General features: G+C 41.6%; 1 protein-coding gene across 2 annotated transcripts in view; it reads left to right on the top strand.

Moving 5' to 3' along the window:
• The window catches only part of fancd2 (FA complementation group D2), a 178429-nt gene that overhangs the window by 68554 nt on the left and 86721 nt on the right, over positions 1–23154 (top strand). For both annotated transcript variants that reach the window (XM_063067563.1, XM_063067564.1), the window contains 4 exons: positions 4994–5113; positions 8526–8599; positions 10308–10445; positions 10556–10656. In XM_063067563.1, coding sequence (XP_062923633.1) covers positions 4994–5113; positions 8526–8599; positions 10308–10445; positions 10556–10656 — 433 coding nt within the window. The remainder of the gene's footprint in view (positions 1–4993; positions 5114–8525; positions 8600–10307; positions 10446–10555; positions 10657–23154) is intronic.

The raw sequence follows: 23154 nt of genomic DNA, 5'->3' as shown, positions 1-23154 counted from the left end.
GATGTGTGTGCCTTTATGAGGGTGCAGAGGTTTCGAAGGTTAGTCCCATGAATGGGAAAAAGAAAGCTGCATTCAATTTGTTTGGAACACAAATCTGAAGAGATTCTTATATTTATTATGTAAAATTATAAGAGGCTTGCACAAGGTATGTAAGGAAGAATACGCAGTATACTGTACATTGTATATACAGTATAAAAAGTATTCACCCTCCCTTAAGAGTTTTCATGTTTTATTGAATTTATAGCATTGAATCACAGTGGATTTAATTTGGATTTTTTGACACTAACCAACAGAAAAAGACTCTTCATGTCAAAGTAAAAGAGCTCCACAAAGTGAGCTAAATTAATTACAAATATAAAACACAAAATAATTGATTGCATAATCACTCCCTCCTTCAAATTGGTATTTAGTGGATTCACCTTTGACAGCAATTACAGCCTTGGGTCTGTATGGATAGGTCTCTGTCAGTTTTTTTACATCTGGATACTGCAATTTTTCCTCATTCTTATTTACAAAACTGATCAATCTCTGTTAAATTGCATGGGAATCGTGAGTGAACGGTCCTTTTCAAGACCAGCCACAAATTCTCAGTTGGATTAAGGTCTTGACTCTTACTTGGCCACTCCAGGACATTAACTTTATTGTTTGTGATCCATTCCTGTGTAGCTCTGGATTTGTGCTTAGAGTCATTGTCTTGCTGGAAAACATCTGCTCCCAAGTCGCAGTTCTTTTGCAAACTGCATCAGATTTCCCTCCAGGATTTCCCTGTATTTTTGCTGCATTCATTTTACCCTCTACCTTCACAAACCTTCCAGGGCGTGCTACAGTGAAGCATCCCCACAACACGATGCAGCCACCACCATGCTTCACGGTAGGGATGATGTGCAATATTTGGCTTATGCCAAGCATAGTGTTTGGTCTGATGGCCAAACAGCTCAATTTTGGTTTCATCAGACCATAGAACCTTCTCCCAGTTGACTTCAGTCTCCCACATGCCTTCTGGCAAACTCTAGCCGAGATTTCATGTGATTTTTTTTTCAAGAGTGGCTTTCTCTTTGCCACTCCCATAAAGCTGTGACTGGTGAAGGACCCCAGCAACAATTGTATGCGCAGTCTTTCCCATCTCAGCCACTGAAGCTTGTAACTCCTCCAGAACTGTCATAGATCTCTTGGCGTCCTCCCTCACTAGTCCCCTTCTTACACAGTCACTCAGTTTTTGAGGATAGCCTGCCTCTAGGCAGATTTACACCTGTGCCATTATTCTTTCCATTTCATGAACTTTTCAATAACCTTTTCAAGGAGTTGCTTGGAGTGTTCTTTTGTCTTTGTTGTATAATTTTTGCTGGGATACTGGCTCACCAGCAGTTGGACCTTCCAGAAACAGGTGTATTTTTACTACGATCAATTGAAACACCTTGACTGCACCTTGACTCCATATAAGTAATTATGTGACTTTTAAAACCGATCAGATGCACCAGTGATGATTTGGTGTGTCATATTAAAGAGGGTGAATACCTAATGTAATCAACTATTTTGTGTTCTATATTTGTAATTAAAAACCAAATGAAAACTTCGGGGGGGGGGTGGGGGTGGTGGAAGAGCCTTGGTATAATTTAAAGTAATTGGTAGAAGGAAATGAGATATAGTGAAAAGATCTTTCACCCAGTGGCTGTTGGTGGCTGCAAGGATGGTAGCGGCAGACACCTTTGCAAATTAGACATAGAATAGTACAGCACAGTACAGGCCCTTCGACCCACAATGTTGTGCCGATCCTCAAACACTGCCTCCCATATAACCCCCCCACCTTAAATTCTATATTGTGTGCAACTGCATACTGTCACAGCATTCATGGCCTCAAGATCTTGGACAATTAAAAGTTGCTGGTGAATGCAGCAGGCCAGGCAGCATCTCTAGGAAGAGGTACAGTGCACACAATATAGAAACATAGAAAACCTATAGCACAATACAGGCCTTTCAGCCCACAATGCTGTGCTGAACATGTACATACTTCAGAAATTACCTAGGGTTACCCATAGCCTTCTATCTTTCTAAGCTCCATGTACTTATCCAGGAGTCTCTGAAAAGACCCTATACCTCTTCCTAGAGATGCTGCCTGGCCTGCTGCGTTCACCAGCAACTTTTATGTGTATTGCTTGAAGTTCCAGCATCTGCAGATTTCCTCGTGTTTGCGTCTTGGACAATTTTTTTTTGTGTGTGTGAGCCTGTATTTTACTGATATTTGTGCCTTGTGCTGTGTGTGGCTGTTGGTACTGTGTTTTGCACCTTGTATCCAGAGTAATTCTGTATTCTTTGGCTGTATTTGTGGGTATTGATGTATGATTGAATGACATTTAAACTTGAACTTGACATTTCCAGCTAAGACACTAATGAAGCATTTTGTGTTTGTTGGGCAGATGCTGGATGATGTGATTAGATTGGGTACTGTAGCTCCTTTTCAACTTGCATGGAAACAAAGGGTTGAATGGCCTCCTGTGTTGTGAAAGTTCTATGATTATCTTATAAATGTCATTAACATTTCCAAATAAGCACTGTTTAAAATAAATGTTTCATCTTTAACAGACTCTGGTTGTAGCACCTTTAATTGTTTATCATAGAAACCATAGAAAAACTACAGCACAGAAACAGGTCTTTTGGCCCTTTTTGGCTGTGCCGAACCATTTTCTGCCTAGTCCCACTGACCTGCGCACGGACCATATTCCTCCATATACTTCCCATCCATGTATCTGTCCAATTTATTCTTAAATCTTAAAAAAGAACCTGCATTTACCACCTCGTCTGGCAGCTCATTCCACACTCCCACCACTCTCTGTGTGAAGAAGCCTCCACTAATGTTCCCTTTAAACTTTTCCCCCCTCACCCTTAACCCATGTCCTCTGATTTTTTTTTATCCCCTTGCCTCAGTGGAAAAAGCCTGCTTGCATTCACTCTATCTATATCCATCATAATTTTATATACCTCTATCAAATCTCCCCTCATTCTTTTACACTCCAGGGAATAAAGTCCTAACCTATTCAACCTTTCTCTGTAACTGAGTTTCTCAAGTCCCGGCAACATCCTTGTAAACCTTCTCTGCACTCTTTCAACCTTATTAATATCCTTCCTGTAATTTGGTGACCAAAACTGAACACAATACTCCAGATTCGGCCTCACCAATACCGTATAAAACCTCATCATAACATTCTAGCTCTTATACTCAATACTTTGATTAATAAAGGCCAATGTACCAAAAGCTCTCTTTACGACCCAAATCTACCTGTGATGCCACTTTTAGGGAATTTTGTATCTGTATTCCCAGATCCCTCTGTTATACTGCACTCCTCAGTGCCTTACCATTAACCCTGTATGTTCTACCTCGGTTTGTCCTTCCAACGTACAATACCTCACACTTGTCTGTATTAAACTCCATCTGCCATTTTTCAGCCCATTTTTCCAGCTGGTCCAAATTCCTCTGCAAGCTTTGAAAACCTTCCTCACTGTCCACTACACCTCCAATTTTTGTATCATCAGCAAATTTGCTGATCCAATTTACCATATTATCATCCAGATCATTGATATAGATGACAAATAACAATGGACCCAGCACTGATCCCTGTGGCACACCACTTGTCACAGGCCTCCACTCTGAGAAGCAATCCTCTACTACCACTCCTTGGCTTCTTCCATTGAGCCAATGTCTAATCCAATTTACCACCTCTCCATGTGTACCTAGCGACTGAATTTTCCTAACTAACCTCCCATGCGGGACCTTGTCAAAGGCCTTACTGAAGTCCACGTGGACAATATCCACTGCCTTCCCTGCATCCACTTTCCTGGTAACCTCCTTGAAAAACTCCAATAGATTGGTCAAACATGACCTGCCACACACAAAGCCATGTTGACTCTCCCTAATAAGTCTCTGTCTATCCAATTGCTTGTAGATTCTGTCTCTTAGTACTCCTTCCAATAACTTACCCAGTACCGACATCAAACTTCCTGGCCTATAATTTCCCGGATTACTTTTCGATCCTTTTTTAAACAACGGAACAACATGAGCCATTCTCCAATCCTCTGGCACCTCACCCGTAGACACCGACTTTTTAAATATATCTGCCAGGGCCCCTGCAATTTCAACACTAGTCTCCTTCAAGGTCCGAGGGAATACCTTGTTAGGTCCTGGGGATTTATCCACTTTAATTTGCCTGAAGATAGCAAGCACCTCCTCCTTTTCAATCTGTACAGTTTCCATGATCTCACTACGTGTTTCCCTTAATTCCATAGACTTCATGCCAGTTTCCTTAGTAAATACAGACGCAAAAAAACCCATTTAAGATCTCCCTCATTTCTTTTGGTTCCGCACATAGCTGACCACTCTGATCTTCAAGAGGACCAATTTTATCCCTTACAATCCTTTTACTCTTAATATACCTGTAAAAGCTCTTTGGATTATCCTTCACTTTGACTGCCAAGGCAACCTCATGTCTTTTAGCCCTCCTGATTTCCTTCTTAAGTATTTTCTTGCACTTTTTATACTCCTCAAGCACCTTATTTACTCCCTGTTTCCTATACATGTCATACAATTCTCTCTTCTTCTTGATCAGAGTTGCAATATCCCTTGAGAACCAAGGTTCCTTATTCCTATTCACTTTGCCTGATATCTGTGGAATTCATTGCCACAGGCAGATGTGGAGGCCAAGGCTTTGGCTATATGTAAAGTGGAAGGTGATAGATTCTTAATTTAACAAGAATGTTAGAGGGAAAAGGCAGAAGAATGGAGTTGAGTGTGATAATAAATCAGCCATGATGGAATGGCAGAGCAGGCTTGATGGGCCAAATGGCTTAATTCTGCTCCTGTGTCTTATGGTCTTATGCAATGTTCATGTTTTGTTTACCTTCTCATTTGTTCTGCACAGGACCTGCAAGAAGCTAGTTAGTTTGATTTTTTTTGTCATTGTTGTAATTTCGAATAATTTGCACTTCTGAAACAATATATTAGGTATCAGCCCTGCTTGAACTGGTGCGAACTTGCAGTGAACATTCACCAGAGGCTGCTGCTCTTTATTATGATGAGATGGCTAATCTGGTTCAGAAAGGAAACCTGGATCCACAAGTGCAGGTAAACTGCGATTAATTTTCTGTTTAACTGCTGGACTTTATTTGTACGTGATTTAACAACTAAATACTTTTATAAGCAAACTACCTGCTAGAGAAACTCAGTGGTCTAATAGTATTGTAGGGGAGGAGAGGAATCAAGAGCATTTTGGGTCGGAACCTTGCATCAGGACTGAGAGGGGCGATAACCGTTACAAAAAGGAGAAGGGGCATGGTGACATAGGAGTTGTAGGTGATTGGCGGACTGAGTAGGTGCAAAAGATGACAGGCAGATTATGCCACATGGGGATGGGTGAGGTGATAGAGTTGGGAGACCAGGGCATATGGTTGATGGTTGGAGACAAAGAGCAGATGGAGCTAGGTGGGTGGAGAGTTCGGTGAAGATTGGAGATGGCTGATAGAAGGCAATAAGCAGGAACATATTCCGGTGCTGGAGTCTGTTAAATACAGGAAATAATAATGGAGACCATGAGGGGAGTGGTAAATGGCAAACGGAACGAGAACCAGATAGGAGAGGGTAGTGAAGAGAGGCAGGGACAGATGAGGAAACCTGTGGGAAAATTATTCTAGACTCCTGGTTCAGCCCCAGCCCAGATTTTGGTTATGTATCACATCTCCACTAATTCACCACATCTTCTAACTGCTTTTACTCCATGTTCTGTGCTCAAGCATCTCCATCTTCCAGCTCCAAATACTTCTCCAGATATGTCCTCAACTAACTTTTTAACTTGACCATCAAAAGATCGGTTTGAGTTATTTTCCTTTATTTTGCCTTGTTTGTAATTATTTTTATTATTTGGCATCTTGAATCCTTGAGAAGTATGGGCTGTTTTAATTTCTACATCTTGATTCTGTGTGCAATTGCATCTAATTTTTCAGCCCTTTGTTTTGTTCCATGTTTCTTCTTTTAACGGAGAACTGTGCAGCACCATTTATTCATTAAGGAGCAGAAAAAAAACACCGGGCATTGAAGTTAAGCTTTTGAAGGTAGTTTTGGAGATTGAAGAGGAAGTAGTGAGATTCCCATTGATTGAGGCTATGTTTCACTCTGCAATGCTGAAGTATCTCTGAGCAGATATAGTTCTACCTTAAGCAACTAAAATAAGCTTCGAATCCTGTTGATGTGTAATTACAGAAAATTTCTTCACCAAGTTGGGAATTGTTATAAAGTATAGTAGATAGTACAAATGACACCCACTTTTCCCACCCAAATGATGGTGCTTCTGATAATGGAAATTTGCCCTTATGGAATTTACAAAAAATTCAGATACTGACAAAAGTTTGCTCTTAAGGAATTTATGTCAGGTGGAGGTGGGGGAGGAATAAATACATAAACTTGAAATGTGAAAGAAATAATAAACTTTGTGTGATTTGAGTCACTCATATAGTGGGATAATATGATTTGCATATGACATCAGTGCTTCTATTGAGTTGGCAGTCAAAATTCTGTCCCTTCCTTGCCACACACATGTTCTTCATCTGCAAAACGTATTCTCTGATACACTGAATTGTAGAAAACTGCAGTTGTCATCGGCCTTTACGTCACATCCATGTTTTTACCCATTGCCCCCTGAACTCCAGCAAAACCACCTTTCTCCCATCCCTGATCCTTGAGTCCCATCACTTTCCCTGATATTCTCACTTTCTAAACCATTTCCTAATACCTAGCACAAACCTTGTGCTTCAGAGAAAATGACTCACAGATGAAGAGCTTGGCAAAGCTGTTCTTTGAGGTGTCTTGTTCACATGTCCATAGACTAGCGAGGGTGTGGCAAAGGAGGGACTTGGCTGTGATTGCTATTCCAGTTGACATGGTGATGTCATATCCACATCTTATAACCCACAGTACTGAGTAACTAAAAAATAAAAATAGATAGAATTTGTTGTTTCTTTTGTCTGATTCTTGAAGCTAATGCTGGCCTTGGCTATTAAATCAATCTGATGTAATTTTATCATTGCGGATAAAATGTCTTTATGTGAGAGAAAAGCATTCTTTAGGGACATCTCTGCTTATAACATGGGATTCAATGGAAAATGGGGTGTTTGCATTATAGAAAATTGTGCACTGCGTGGTTGTGAAACTGCACTAAGGTGGATAGGAAAGCTCTGCAAAACTGCTCAACACATCACTGGCACCAGTCCACCTGCCATCAAGGACATGTATACAAAATAGTCCTAGAAAATGGCAAACAATACTTTATACTTTATTGTCGCCAAACAGTTGATGTTAGAACATACAATCATCACAGCGATATTTGATTCTGCGTTTTCCGCTCCCTGGATTACAAATATTATATAGTAAAAATTGGTAAATATTAAAAATTTAAATTATAAATCATAAATAGAAAATAGAAAATGGAAAGTAAGGTAGTGCAAAAAAACAGAGAGGCCGGTCCGGGTATTTGGAGGGTACGGCTCAGATTCGGGTCAGGATCCGTTCAGCAGTCTTATCACAGTTGGAAAGAAGCTGTTCCCAGATCTGGCCGTACGAGTCTTCAAGCTCCTGAGCCTTCTCCCGGAGGGAAGAGGGATGGAGAGTGTGTTGGTTGGGTGGGTCGTGTCCTTGATTATCCTGGTAGCACTGCTCCTACAGTGTGCGGTGTAAAGTGAGTCCAAGGACACAAGGTTGGTTTGTGTGATGTGCTGCACCGTGTTCACGATCTTCTGCAGCTTCTTTCGGTCTTGGACAGGACAACTTCCATACCAGGTTGTGATGCACCCTAGAAGAATGCTTTCTACGGTGCATCTATAAAAATTAGTGAGGGTTTTAGGGGACAGGCCAATATTATGAAGCATCACACCCATCTTGTTCGTGAATTGTTTGTCCCACTGCCATCAGGGAGAAGGCTATATAGCATCCTTGCCAGGACCACCAAACTCAAAAGCAATAAGGCTAATCAATACCTCTGTCACTAACCCACCCCAGCATATTCCCACCACCACTGCTTTTTCATTTCCTGTCAGTTACTTTATGTTCAGACACTCCTGTACCTAGTGTCACTTTATGGACATACAGTCAATCTATATCTATCTATATATAAAACTACCTTATGTATTTAATTTATTGTGTTTTTTGTTATTATTGTGTTTTTTTTAATCTTACGTTTATTTTTTATGCTGTATTGGATCCACATTGGCAATTATTGTGTTCTCCTTTACACTTGTGTACTGGAAATGGCATTAAACAATCATGAATCTTGATATATATGGATGGTTTTGTAGGACTGCCTTCTTATGCGATCGCCTGTGTATGTGGAAGAAGTATAAATGTGAAATTGTGTCCTCCTTTGAGATTTAGCATTAGTGAGTTGTGCCACTCTGTGCTTCTCAGTGTGGTAGACCTTTTAAAAATAATAAAATGGAAAAATATGTTGAAGCGTATATTAAGCACCTTCCTCCTTTTGCTCGTGATCTAGGAACTGATTGGAAGAAGTGTACTTGATGATTTTCAAGAGGATTTTGTTGTAGATCTGATACCAGAATTAGAGAAGTAAGTCGTGAATTATGGTTTGCTCATGTATGATAAAAGTAAACTTTTGTTTCTTAGGGAACAACTTATTCAGTATATGGAATACCATGGTGAGGATGAGTGAATCAATGGAATAACTGATCATTTATTAAGTAATAATCACAAGTGATTCTGTAGATACTGGAAATCCAAAGCAACTCAACAGGTCAGGCAGTGTCTATGGAGGGGAATAAACAGTCAACATTTTGGACCTAGACTCTTCGGTGACCAGTGGCGTTCTGGAGGGATCTGTTTTGTGACCCCCCCCCCTCCTCTTTGTGATTTTTTTATAAATGACCTGGATGAAGAAGTAGAAGGATGGGTTAGTAGGTTTGCTGATCACACAAAGGTTGGAGGTGTTGTGGATAGTCTGGGAGGGTTGTCAGAGGTCACAGTACTTTGATAGGATGCAGAACTGAGCTGAGAAGTGGCAGATGGAGTTCAACCCAGATAAGTGTGAAGTGGTCATTTTGGTAGGTCAAATTTGAAAACAGAATACAGAATTAATAGTAAGACTCTTGGCAGTGTGGGGAATCAGAGAGATCTTGGGGGTCCGTGTCCAAAGGGCACTCAAAGCTGCTGTGACATGGCATTTTGGCATTCATCAACTGTGGGATTGAGCTTAAGAGCCATGAGGTAATGTTACAGCTATATAAGACCTTAGTCAGACCCCACTTGGAGTACTATATTCAGTCTGGTCACCTCACTACAGGAAAGAATGCCAAGGAGATTTACAAGAAAGTTGCCTGGATTGGAGAGCATGCCTTATGAGAATTTTTCTCCTTGGAGTGACAAAGGATGAAAGGTGACCTGATAGAGGTGTATAATATGATGAGAGGCATTGACTGTGTGGATAGCTAGAGGCTTTTTCCCAGGGCTGAAATGGCTAACACAATGGGGCATAGTTTTAAGACGCTTGGAAGTAGGTACAGAGTGGATATCAGGGGTAAGTTTTTCACACAGAGAGTGATGGGTGTGTGGAATGCACTACCGACGACGGTAGTGAAGGCAGGTACAACAGGGTCTTTAAAGAGACTTGGGTAGGTACATGGAGCTTAAAAAAATAGAGGGCTGTGCAGTAGGGTAATTTTAGGCAGTTTCCAGAGTAGGTTACGTGGTCAGCACAACATTGGGAGCTGAAGGGCCTGTAATACGCTGAAGATTTCTATGTTCTTTATCAGGACACCTGACCAAAAATAATTGTTCTGTGTCAGCACCAGAAACCTCATTTGTAAACTGCATTTTATTGAGGAGGAAAGATGGTATGAGACTAAAAAATGCAAATCAGTGCTTTAAGTGGATAATCTAAATACCAGTGGGAATTTTGTTTCTCTTTCACCTTTTTAAAATGTGATTGTGCAGTAGGTTGAACAATGCAGTGATAAACATTGCCTTGAGAAACTCGTAGATCGCACAAGCGTGATCTAATTTTGACCTTGCCTTGCAAGGACTGGTCCATGTGGCCTGTCTGAACAATACTGTCAATTGATGCTGTACCAGGGGACCTTTGGGATTCTGAATAAGGGGATCATGAGCCTTTCCATTAGAAGTTGGATTGAAACTCCCCAGGTTAATTTTGTCCAATTTTCTACAGTCAGTTTTATTGACATGTTTTGAATATGTGAAAATATTTCCAGTACTCAATGTGTTTTATTATGCTGTTCTGTGCTCCATATTTTGATTCTTTCAGTGAGTACCTGCTACCATTGAAGTGCATGTATAACTTGGATGAAGAAGAGAGTGAAGGTGGAATTGTAATCAACCTTCTGCCGCTGTTGTCCAATAGCGTGAATAACACTGGCTTTAAAGGCAAACAGGGAATCAAGAAGTAAGGATTAGCAGTGGTTATAACAGTTTTATTGTAAAACAGTCAAAGCATAGATTGACTTTGTTCTAAAGAAAACAAAGAATAAATGTTGTTTATTTGTCTATTTTTAGATGTGTTTCTCCTGTGAGTCTTGCTTCCTTTTTCCGTTTGCTGAGGCTCTGTGAAGAGGTGCAACATCACGGAAATTTGGAGGAAATTGATGCCTTGTTAGGTAGGTTTTGAGGGCCTTACTGGAGTTTGAATAGGAAAAAGGTAATATTAGAAAAGATTCAGATTCACTTCTGTTTATTTATCACACATACGTTGAAGCAGGTAGTGAAATACATTGTTTGTGTAACAATCAACACAGCCTAAGGATGTGCTCGAATAAATAGCACTTGACTTTAGCTGAAGGTTGTTTTCCAAGAAGCTGGTAATTTCTTGACAGTCGTATTTCTGTAATTTTGCAATGAACCTACTTCAGGTAATTTAAAAAAAAATCTTAATTGTCTGTAAATATACCTGTAGGTATAGCAAAACACTGATAATCTGCTATTTAACCATTCAGAAATCTCTATAGTTCAGCTTCTGGATTGCTAGGTTATGTTTGCCGCATTATTTTTCCTGTTAGCTGGGGTCCCAGTTCCTGCTCACCCCTTCAACTTGATCGGTTCACTGGGAAGTTTATTACCATAACGTTAACACATAAAAATGTGAACTTAAAATGTGCTGACGGGTGAGGGGAGATGGCCTGGAAAATCTGCTAATCTGGCACTACCAAAGTCCTAAATGTGGTGGATTGTCTGAGCTTCGCTGTAATGAGTTACCTGTTAGTATCAGTTTAACTCAGACTGTTAGGAGTGCACCACAATAATTTACAGTGAAATCCCGTTGTAACGCGATCGTTTGGGTCCATAAAATGTCATCGCGAAAAAAGCGGGGTCGCGCTAAATCAGGGTGGTTGTTACTGTAGAAATTAAAACACAAATTAATTTTTAGTAAAGCTTTTTAATACACAAAACAACAAATAAAAACATTCAAGAATATTAGCAATCATCATTTACAGTTTATTTCTTAAAAAAAGTGATTGAGTGTTCCTTGCTTGAACGTAGCATGTCACTGGCTGCGAGCGAAATCTAGAATGCTTCTGAGTTGGAGGTTTTTTACGTGGTCCACCTCCTGGGTCTCCAGCCAATGGAGGCTAGCCTCGAGGTGTTCAATGGCTTCAGACACTTCTGGGGTGGGGGTGGAGGCTCTTCATTATCATCTTCTTGTGGCTCGAGAGCCGGTACACTTGCCTCCGCTAGTGCTATATTTACGTTACGGACAGCAGGGACAAAAGTTTTGTGAAACTAATCCTCAGAGATGACACTTGTCATCCAAACATTGCTGCTGTGCGTGTACTCGAATGGTAACGACTTCATGTTGACATGGTGGAAACAGCAGGGCAAGCGAGATTTGCCAATCATGAGTGGTTTTAACTTACAGTGGAGTGCAAAAGTTTGGGCACCCCGTCAAAATTTCTGTTACTGTGAATAGTTAAGCGAGTAAAAGATGAACTGATTTCCAAGAGGCATTAAGTTAAAGATGACACATTTCTTTAATATTTTAAGCAAGAAAACTTTTTTATTTCCATCTTTTACAACAGTTTCAAAATAACAAAAAAGGAAAAGGGCCCGAGGCAAAAGTTTGGGCACCCTGCATGGTCAGTACTTAGTAACACCCCCTTTGGCAAGTATCACAGCTTGTAAACGCTTTTTGTAGCCAGCTAAGAGTCTTTCAATCCTTGTTTGGGGGATTTTCGCCCATTCTTCCTTGCAAAAGGTTTCTAGTTCTGTGAGATTCTTGGGCCGTCTTGCATGCACTGCTCGTTTGAGGCATATCCACAGATTCTCGATGAAGTTTAGGTCAGGGGACCGTGAGGGTCATGGCAAAACCTTCAGCTTGCGCCTCTTGAGGTAGTCCATTGTGGATTTTGAGGTGTGTTTAGGTTCATTATCCTGTTGTAGAAACCATCCTGTTTTCATTTTCGGCTTTTTTACAGACTGTATGATGTTTGCTTCCAGAATTTGCTGGTATTTAATGGAATTCATTCTTCCCTCTACCAGTAAACGTTCCCCATGCCACTGGCTGCAACACAAGCCCAAAGCGTGATCGATCCACCCCTGTGCTTAACAGTTGGAGAGGGGTTCTTTTCATGAAATTCTGCACCCTTTTTTCTCCAAACATACCTTTGCTCATTGCTGCCAAAAAGTTCTATTCAAAAGGTTCAAAGGAACACCTAAACAAGCCTGATGCATTTTGGAAACAAGTGCTGTGAACTGATGGAAGTTAAAATATAACGAGAAGCAAGGAAGAATGGGCAAAAATCCCCCAAACAAGAATTGAAAGACTCTTAGCTGGCTACAAAAAACATTTACAAGCTGTGATACTTGCCAAAGGGGGTGTTACTAAGCACTGCCATGCAGGGTGCCCACACTTGTGCTTCAGTCCCTTTTCCTTTTTTGTTATTTTGAAACTGTAAAAGATGGAAATAAAAAATTTTTCTTGCTTACAATATTAAAGAAATGTGTCATCTTTAACTTTATGCTTTTTGGAAATCAGTTCATCTTTTACTCGCTGAGCTATTCACAGTAACAGAAATTTTGACCAGGGGTACCCAAACTTTTGCATGCCACTGTATGTGTTCCAATCTTGTTTACACAAAACAACGTCACATGATCTTTGCGTTATTTGAACCCCTCACGTCGGCGGCCATCATCTTTGCTAGCCAGTCTACGGTCTGGGATCATCCTGTAGCAGAGGCCTGTGTCGTCACAGTTGTACACTTGTTCTTCCACGTAGCCACCTTCTTCTAAGAGAGTTTTTAGTTCATCCGGGTGTTCGCTGGCGGCTGCACTGTCGGCTGAGCGAATTTCTCCTGGCACTAACACTTGAGAAATCCCATAACGGCATTTAAACCGGTCTAGCCATCCATTGCTAGCTTTGAACTGTGAGGTTTCTCCATTGATCTGCTTGTCAAACTTCTCAGCTTGAGCTTTGAGAATAGGACCGGAAATTGGAAGGCCTTCTGAGCGAGCTTGAACGAACCACTCGTACAGGGAGTCATCCAGGCCGACATTTTTGGCTTCTTCAGGCGTTTGGCTTTTAGTCCTGCTTCTTCTTCAACTTTGCAAAGCGACGCGCATATCTTTTAGTGAGATTTCCAGCCACGAAGTGTTGATTCCGGTATCCTGAGGTCTCGTGCAACTTGAGTTTGACTTTTAGTCTTGATCGCGTCAAGTGCGTGAAGCTTATCTTTCACAGAAAAAAATTTCTTTTTCCAGCAGTTTGTTCCATTTTCAGCAAAAAAAATGTCCAATGACTCACATAAAATGCTGGAGGAATGCAACAGACAAGGCAGCATCTGGTTGAGACCCTTCGTGAGGACTAACAGAAAAAAGAGATAGTAAGAGATTTGAAAGTGGGAGGGGAGGGAGAGACCTGAAATGATAGGAAAAGACAGGAGGGGGAGGGGTGAAGCCAAGAGCAGGGAAGTTGATCGGCAAAAGGGATAGAAGGCTGGAGAAGAGGTGAGTATGGATTGACATGGACATGGAATCCAATGACTCATTGCATTATATCCGATTTCGCATTAAATCGGGGCACGTAAAATCAGGGTTTCACTGTATTTCCCCCTCTGATCCCAATATCTTAATTATTTTTGTTTCTTTGCTCTGGGTTGCTGCTTTGTACCATTTGCAATTGGTTGCCATTAGTTGGTAATGCTGCAAATACAAGCACATGTCCAATTATTATCCTGTTCAGAACATTAGAGGTTCAAAATGTAAGTCTCCACTACAGAACTACTGCTGTTACTTGGGCCACATAGTCATGAATGATAGGCCAGCTGGTGGCGTAGTGGGATCAGCGCTGGACTTCAGGGCGAGAGGTCCTGAGTTCGAATCCAGCCGGCTCCCTTGCACACTTTCCATCCGTGCTGGGTTGAGCTGATGATTTCTTTTTTTAAAAAAAAACTCATCCGGCAGAAGGCAATGGCAAACCACTGCTGTAACTTGCCTCGTACACAATTTCCCAATACGTCAGAGTGTCGTGGAAGGAAATCGTCTGCTAACTGGAAAAAATTCTGGATGCAACATATCTTTAGTCATGAACGATAGCTTCTCATTGTTCCCAGAAAAGCTTGTATTTACACTCAATGGGCACTTTGAGGTACACCTGTACAGTTGCTCATAATCAGCCAATCACATGGCAGTAACTGAAGGCATAAAGGCAAGTTATTCAGACCAAACATCAGAATGGGGAAGGAATGTGATGTAAGCGACTTACTGTGGAAAGATTGTTGCTGCTAGACAGGGCGGTTTGAGTATCTCAGAAACTGATGATCTCCTGGGATTTTCACACACACGGTCTCTAGACCTTACAGAGAAATGGTGCATTAAAATAAAAAAAGACATCCAGTGAGCAGCAGTTCTGTGGACAAAAATGTTTTGTTGATGAGGGAGGTCAGAGGAGAATGGCCAGACTTGTTCAAGTTGCTAGGAAGGTAACAGTAACTCAAATAAAAACATGTATCACCACAGTGATGGGCAGAAGAGTATCTCTGAATGCACAGCACGTCGAATCTCAAAGTTGATGGCTGACAGCAGCAAAAGACCATGAATGTACACTCAGTATCACTTCATTAGGTACCTAATAAAATGGCCACTGGCTGTGTATAGCATCTTCCATGCCTTTGCAATAAGGAGATAAAGCTGAAAAGGCAAGGAATAAAACCATCAGGATGTAGAACAAGAAACTTGGTAAAGTGGAGGGCTTTGCATAATTTTTGAGCACAGATTAGAAAGCAACCTGGAAGAAGGAAATGTAAGGTGAACTCATTGTTACTGGTTGTGCATTATAGAGACCAGTGGAATCTGTGTTTCAAAGATGATTGAATGTGGATTAAATCTGAAACAAAGACTTCTCTTAGGTCACCATTTAGAATAATTGTCTGAGTAGCTCTTCAAAAATATGTATATTATCACCAGTTCATATTATTTGCACATCTTGTGAATTTTTGTTTGTTCTTCTTTGATTGTGTGTATTTTTTCATTGAATCTATGGGTATTTCTTTGTACCTACTGTGAATGCTCGCAAGAAAATGAATTTCAGGGTAGTATATCGTGATCTACATATACTTTGCTTCCTTAAGGTTGTCATAGCTGAAGGAGGTTATGGGGATATGCTCCCACTACCTATTAAATGTTCCTGATGGTGTGCGTATCAAATGGCCTCTGACAACCAAGTCCAGCTCCTGTGTGGCTTAGCTACTAGCCCTGTTTCTGCTGACAAGTAAAGGGGAAAAAGTGAGGTTACTGGCACCTTAAAAACAGTTGCTTTGGGCAAATGGGGCTCGTCAGCCATGGTTGGCAGCTCATCTAGGAGAAGGAAAACTGATCTCAAACATCTGCTGCCTTGCAGCTATACCCACTCATGGGGAAGATTTCAGGAGTAAACCCTGAGGGAAAATCTGGCCCTAGAGTCCCTAAGGCAGTCCAATGTTGAGTTCAACGCTGACTGGCAGCTCCTGCGATGCCATGTGTTTCTTTGGATTCATCAGCTACATGGAGAGGGGGAGCCTTCTGCATGACGAACAGCCTGCTCTCCATATCATACTGTCCTGGCTCGCGTATTATATACACACCCAGGATGAAATATCCATGGTTGACCCCGACCAACAGAGGCTTCACACATACTTTGAAAATAAACAAATTTAATATAGAAACATAGAAAATAGGTGCAGGAGTAGGCCATTGGGCCCTTCGAGCCTGCACCACCATTTATTATGATCATGGCTGATCATCCAACTCAGAACCCTGCACCAGCCTTCCCTCCATAACCCCTGATCCCTTTAACCACAAGGGCCATATCTAACTCCCTCTTAAATATAGCCAATGAACTGGCCTCAACTGTTTCCTGTGGCAGAGAATTCCACAGATTCACCACTCTCTGTGTGAAGAAGTTTTTCCTAATCTTGGTCCTAAAAGGCTTCCCCTTTATCCTCAAACTGTGACCCCTCGTTCTGGACTTCCCCAACATCAGGAACAATCTTCCTGCATCTAGCCTGTCCAATCCCTTTAGGATTTTATACGGTTCAATCAGATCCCCCCTCAATCTTCTAAATTCCAACGAGTACAAGCCCAGTTCATCCAGTCTTTCTTCATATGAAAGTCCTGCCATCCCAGGAATCAATCTGGTGAACCTTCTTTGTACTCCCTCTATGGCAAGGATGTCTTTCCTCAGATTAGGGGACCAAAACTGCACACAATACTCCAGGTGTGGTCTCACCAAGGCCTTGTTCAACTGCAGTAGTACCTCCCTGCTCCTGTACTCGAATCCTCTCGCTATAAATGCCAGCATACCATTCGCCTTTTTCACCACCTGCTGTACCTGCATGCCCACTTTCAATGACTGGTGTATAATGACACCCAGGTCTCGTTGCACCTCCCCTTTTCCTAATCGGCCACCATTCAGATAATAATCTGTTTTCCTATTTTTGCCACCAAAGTGGATAACTTCACATTTATCCACATTAAATTGCATCTGCCATGAATTTGCCGACTCACCCAACCTATCCAAGTCACCCTGCATCCTCTTAGCATCCTCTTCACAGCTAACACTGCCGCCCAGCTTCGTGTCATCTGCAAACTTGGAGATGCTGCATTTAATTCCCTCATCCAAGTCATTAATATATATTGTAAACAACTGGGGTCCCAGCACTGAGCCTTGCGGTACCCCACTAGTCACTGCCTGCCATTCTGAAAAGGTCCCGTTTATTCCCACTCTTTGCGTCCTGTCTGCTAACCAATTCTCCATCCACATCAATACCTTACCCCCAATACCGTGTGCTTTAAGTTTGCACACTAATCTCCTGTGTGGGACCTTGTCAAAAGCCTTTTGAAAATCCAAATATACCACATCCACTGGTTCTCCCCTATCCACTCTACTAGTTACATCTTCAAAAAAATTCTATGAGATTCATCAGACATGATTTTCCTTTCACAAATCCATGCTGACTTTGTCTGATGATTTCACCGCTTTCCAAATGTGCTGTTATCACATCTTTGATAACTGACTCCAGCAGTTTCCCAACCACCGACGTTAGGCTAACCGGTCTATAATTCCCCGGTTTCTCTCTCCCTCCTTTTTTAAAAAGTGGGGTTACATTAGCCACCCTCCAATCCTCAGGAACTAGTCCAGAATCTAACGAGTTTTGAAAAATTATCACTAATGCATCCACTATTTTTTGGGCTACTTCCTTAAGCACTCTGGGATGCAGACCATCTGGCCCTGGGGATTTATCTGCCTTTAATCCCTTCAATTTACCCAACACCACTTCCCTACTAACATGTATTTCGCTCAGTTCCTCCATCTCACTGGACCCTCTGTCCCCTACTATTTTTGGAAGATTATTTATGTCCTCCTCAGTGAAGACAGAACCAAAGTAATTATTCAATTGGTCTGCCATGTCCTTGCTCCCCATAATTAATTCACCTGTTTCTGTCTGTAGGGGACCTACATTTGTCTTTACCAGTCTTTTCCTTTTTACATATCTATAAAAGCTTTTACAGTCAGTTTTTATGTTCCCTGCCAGTTTTCTCTCATAACCTTTTTTCCCCTTCCTAATTAAGCCCTTTGTCCTCCTTTGCTGGACTCTGAATTTCTCCCAGTCCTCAGGTGAGCCACTTTTTCTGGCTAATTTGTATGCTTCTTCTTTGGAATTGATACTATCCCTAATTTCTCTTGTCAACCACAGGTGCACTACCTTCCTTGATTTATTCTTTTGCCAAACTGGGATGAACAATTGTTGTAGTTCATCCATGCAATCTTTAAATGCTTGCCATTGCATATCCACCGTCAATCCTTTAAGTGTCATTTGCCAAACAACAGGAATTCTGCAGATGCTGGAAATTGAAGCAACATACATCAAAGTTGCTGGTGAACGCAGCAGGCCAGGCCGCATCTCTAGGAAGAGGTGCAGTCGACGTTTCAGGCCGAGACCCTTCGTCAGGACTATCTCAGCTAATTCATGTCTCATACCTTCAAAGTTACCCCTCTTTAAGTTCAGAACCTTTGTTTCTGAATTAACTATGTCACTTTCCATCTTAATGAAGAATTCCACCATATTATGGTCACTCTTACCCAAGGGGCCTCTCACGACAAGATTGCTAATTAACCCTTCCTCATTGCTCAAAACCCAGTCTGGAATAGCCTGCTCTCTAGTTGGTTCCTCGACATGTACTTTTACTTTCAAGAGGAAGCTGTATCTGGTGAAGCTTGACAGAACTGTGAGTTGAGCAGCTCTGTGGTGGGTAAGTTTGTTACTGCAATGTAATGGTGCTGATTCATTTGTACTGCTTGGCACAAGAGCAGAAGTCAATATGAACATCAAAATTGTATTTTTTTAAAAATTAATTTGACTGATTCCTCAATCAGTTCCCCTCCACCACTCCACCACCACCTTCTTCCATCTGGCAGAACTGGACCTCATTCTCAACAACTTCTCCTTTGGCTCCTCTCACTTTTTCCAGGCTTGAGGCCATGGGCCCCGGCTATGCCTGCCTTTTTGGTGGCTATGTAGAACAGTCCATGTTCCAAGTCTTCCCCAGTAATGCCTGCCAAAACTTTGTTCACTATATTGAAGACTGCATTGGTGCTGCTTCATGCATCCATGCTTGAGCTTGTGAATTTCATCAACTTTGTCTCCAACTTCCACCCTGCCCCTAAATTCACTTGGTCCATTTCAGACAACTTGCTCCCCTTTCCTGGAAAGGAAAGGGTTATCCTGGGAGTACTATTCTCTTTTCTCAATGCCTTTGTCTCTAGTGCATTTATTCCCAGGATAAGCCTTTCCATGACATCAGGGAAGTCCTCCTTCAATGAATAGTGTTTTTTCTCCTCTTGCACTGATGCTGCCCTGCTCACATCTGCATTTCCCGGACATACCTGCTCACCTCCTCTTCCTGCCACCTTAACAGTGATAGGGTTCCTCTTGTCCTTACCTACCGTCCCATGAGCCTCCACATCCAACACACAATTTTACGCAACCTCTGCCATCTCCAAAGGGATCCTGCCATCAAAGACATCTTTACCACCCCCCCCCCCAACTCTCCACTTCTCCACAGGGATCCTCTGTGATTCGCTTGTTACTTTGTTGCACCCCATTAAATTTCCCTCCTGGCACCTATCCCTACAGACAGCCAAAGTGCTACACCTGCCCATTCACGTACTCCCTCACTCCCTCATTCAGAGCTCCAAACAGACCTTCCAGGTGAAGCAATACTTCACCTGTGGATCTGCTGGGATCGCCTGTTGTATCTGATGCTCCCGATGCAACATCCCCTATACTGATGAGACCCATGGTAAATTGGGATTCACTTCGTCAAGCACCTCCACTCCATCTGCCTAAAGCGGAACTTCCTGATGCCAAGCATTTTAATTCCCGTTACCATTCCTATTCCAACATGTCTTGTGCCATGATGAGGCCACCCTCGGGGTGGAGGAGCAACACCTTATGTTCTGACTGGGTATCCTCCATCCTGATGGCGTGAATATTAATTTCTCCTTTTAGTAAAATATTTTCCTCCTCTGCCCCCCTCCTTTATTCCCCACTCTGGCCTGTTACCCCCTTCTCACTTGCCTATCACCTCCCTCTGTGCCCCTCCTTCTCCAGCCCTTTAGCTTTCCCACCCGCCTGGTTTCAGCTATCACCTAGCTACCCTCGTTCCCCTCCACACACCTGTTTATTCTGGCATCTTCCTCCCTCCTTTCTCGTCCTGAAGGAAGGTCGCGGAAAGAAGTGTCAGCTGTTGTTTATTTCCTTGGATGCTGCCAGACCTGCTGAGCTCTCCAGCATTTTGTGTGTGTTGCTTTGGATTTCCAGCATCTGCAGAATTTCTTGTGTTTATAAATATATGGTTGTTATTAATAAAACCAATAAGAAACCTGAATTCATGAGAAACCTCTTGAAGTATTTGGAATAGGAAACTCAACACCACATGGAGGAGGTGAGATAAATAAGGTAGTACAGGTGTCCCCCGCTTTTCGAACATTTGCTTTCCGAAACCTCACTGTTACAAAAGACCTACATTAGTTCCCTGTTTTCGCTAACAGAAGGTGTTTTCACTGTTACGAAAAAAGCAGCACGCGCCCCGAGCAGCCGCTCTTCCCCGGATTCGGAACTGCATTCTCGCCAGCATTGCTTTAACACGTGCCTGTGAGCAGCCGTTTGCAAGATGAGTTCTAAAGTATTGGAAAAGGCTAAAAGAACTCGTAAGGGTGTTGCACTTAGCGTAAAACTAGACATAATTAAGCGTTTCAATCGTGGTGAACGAAGCAAGGACAAAGTGAGTTTGACTTGTGGAAGTTGACAAAGATGATGTTGAAGAGGTTTTTGGCATCCCATGACCAAGAACTGATAGATGAAGAGCTGATGCAATTGGAAGAGGAAAGGATAACAATCGAAACCGAATGCGGTAGCGAACAGACTGAAAGTGAAGTCGTCCCGGAACTAACCGTGAAGCAACTGCGTGAGATTTTCGCTGCAATGATAAAGTACGACTTTAATTTTGAAAGGATACGCCGGTTTAGGACATATTTGCAAGATGGATTACAAAGAACTGTATGATAGAAAAATGCGCGAGGCTAGCAGTCAAGCATACTGTCATTTTTCAAGCTTTCCACATCAGCCACAGCTAACGATGAACCTCGACCTTCGACATCAAGGCGGGCAGACATAGAAGAAGATGACCTGCCTGCCCTGATCGACGATGAGATGACACTCCTGTGTCCCACCACCCCAGTGGTCCCAACCCCCGGGCCGCGGACAGATACCGATTCGCGGAGAATGCAGCGGTAGTCGGGAGGCACCCAGCAAATCTTTAAGAAAAAAGCCAAAATAAACAAGCTAATTAATTATGTGCCGGGTGGCACCTAATTAATTAGCTTGTTTCTTTCGGCTTTTTTCTTAAAGATGTGCTGGATGTGTCCCGGCCACCGCTGCATGCTTCGTAAATCAGTATCAGTTTGCTGCCTGGAGGGTGGGGGCCACTGCACCACCCCAACCTCCGACCACTCAGCCTAACACACCATCATCAGTGTGCTTGGCGCTGTGCCAATTCCGGTAAGTGATACTAAACTGTACATACATTATTTCTACTTTATATAGGCTGTGTATTTTTATGTGTTATTTGGTATGATTTGGCAGCTTCTTAACTTAAAGGTTACTGGAGAGCGCTTGCGTGAGATTTTCGCTATGGAGAACAGTGCAGGCAATCGTTGTAGAGAAGTATTTCTAATTTATATAGGCTGTGTATTTATACCATTCTTGCTTTTACTGTATGTTACTGTTATTTTAGGTTTTATGTGTTATTTAGCATGATTTGGTAGGTTATTTTTGGGTTTGCGAATGCTCACAAATTTTTCCCATATAAATGGTAATTGCTTCTTCACTTTACGACATTCTGGCTTACGAACCGTTTTGTAGGAACGCTCTACTTTCGGATGGCAAGGGAAACCTGTATAGATGGGTTCATCAGCATACTCATTTATCAGTAATGAGGAAGATTGAATGACTGAATGTTTTTGTATAGATAAAACTGGTGACAAAATGCCATACAGGAAAGGAAATATGGCTGTAATACAATATCATTGTTGCCACTTAACTCTGTAACTGCTAAGTAACTGAGGTTATAAGAAAATGTCAGGTTGACACTGAGCAGTCCAACCAAAGTATTAGGCTGTGGTGGACCAAAGACACAGAGGGCCTACTGTCCACTTCTTTCTTTTTCTTTTTAAATTTTTTTTATTAATTTTTCAAAATTACCAACTCAGTAACAAAGTTGGTACACAGAGATTGGAAAAATGTTCATCAACATATATAAAATGAATTTTAAGTAACATAGATATAAAAGACTTCCAAACTCATAATGAGATTAAACATTAAAAAAGAAATAGAAAGAAAAAAAAATATAAACGAAAAAAACGCCAAGGAAAAAAAAACAGGCCTAGACCAACAGCTTATATCGGACATGTTCAATAATGTCGTTAACTTCGCTCCTCTCCTCATATAATTTAAGTTTAGAAAAAAGATTTGGAAAGGTCAGATTACATCGTATGAAAATGTTGCATAAAAGTTTTCCAAGTTTCTTCAAATTTAACCGAAGGGTCAAAAATATCACTTCTAATTTTTTCCAAATTTAAACTTAATATGGTTTGAGAAAACCATTGGACTGTAGTTGGAGGATTAGTTTCCTTCCAGTTCAACAAAATAGATGTTCTCGCCATTAAAGTAACAAAAGCTATCATTCGACAGGCTGAAGAAGACAAAGATCTATGTTCTACCACTGGCAATCCAAAGATTGCCATAATAGGATGGGGTTTTAAATCGAAACATAGAACTGTTGAAATAATATCAAAACTGTCTTTCCAATATTTTTCCAAAAGAGGACAGGACCAAAACATGAGTTAAAGAAGCCACTTCAGAGTGACATCTATCACAAGTAGGGTTTATATGGGAATAAAAACAAACTAGTTTATCTTTGGACATAGGAGCTCTGTATACTACTTTAAATTGTATTAAAGTATGTTTAGCACATATAGAAGTACTAACTAATTGAAAAATTTTATCCCATTTCTCTGTAGGTAGGGAAAGTTGAAGTTCCCTTTTCCATTCATTTTTAATTTTGTC

This window comes from Mobula hypostoma, chromosome 15 (assembly GCF_963921235.1).
Source record: "Mobula hypostoma chromosome 15, sMobHyp1.1, whole genome shotgun sequence".
Taxonomy (NCBI): Eukaryota; Metazoa; Chordata; class Chondrichthyes; order Myliobatiformes; family Myliobatidae; genus Mobula; species Mobula hypostoma.
Note: the sequence above shows the minus strand (reverse complement) of the source record. Positions and strands in the feature narration are given on the sequence as shown.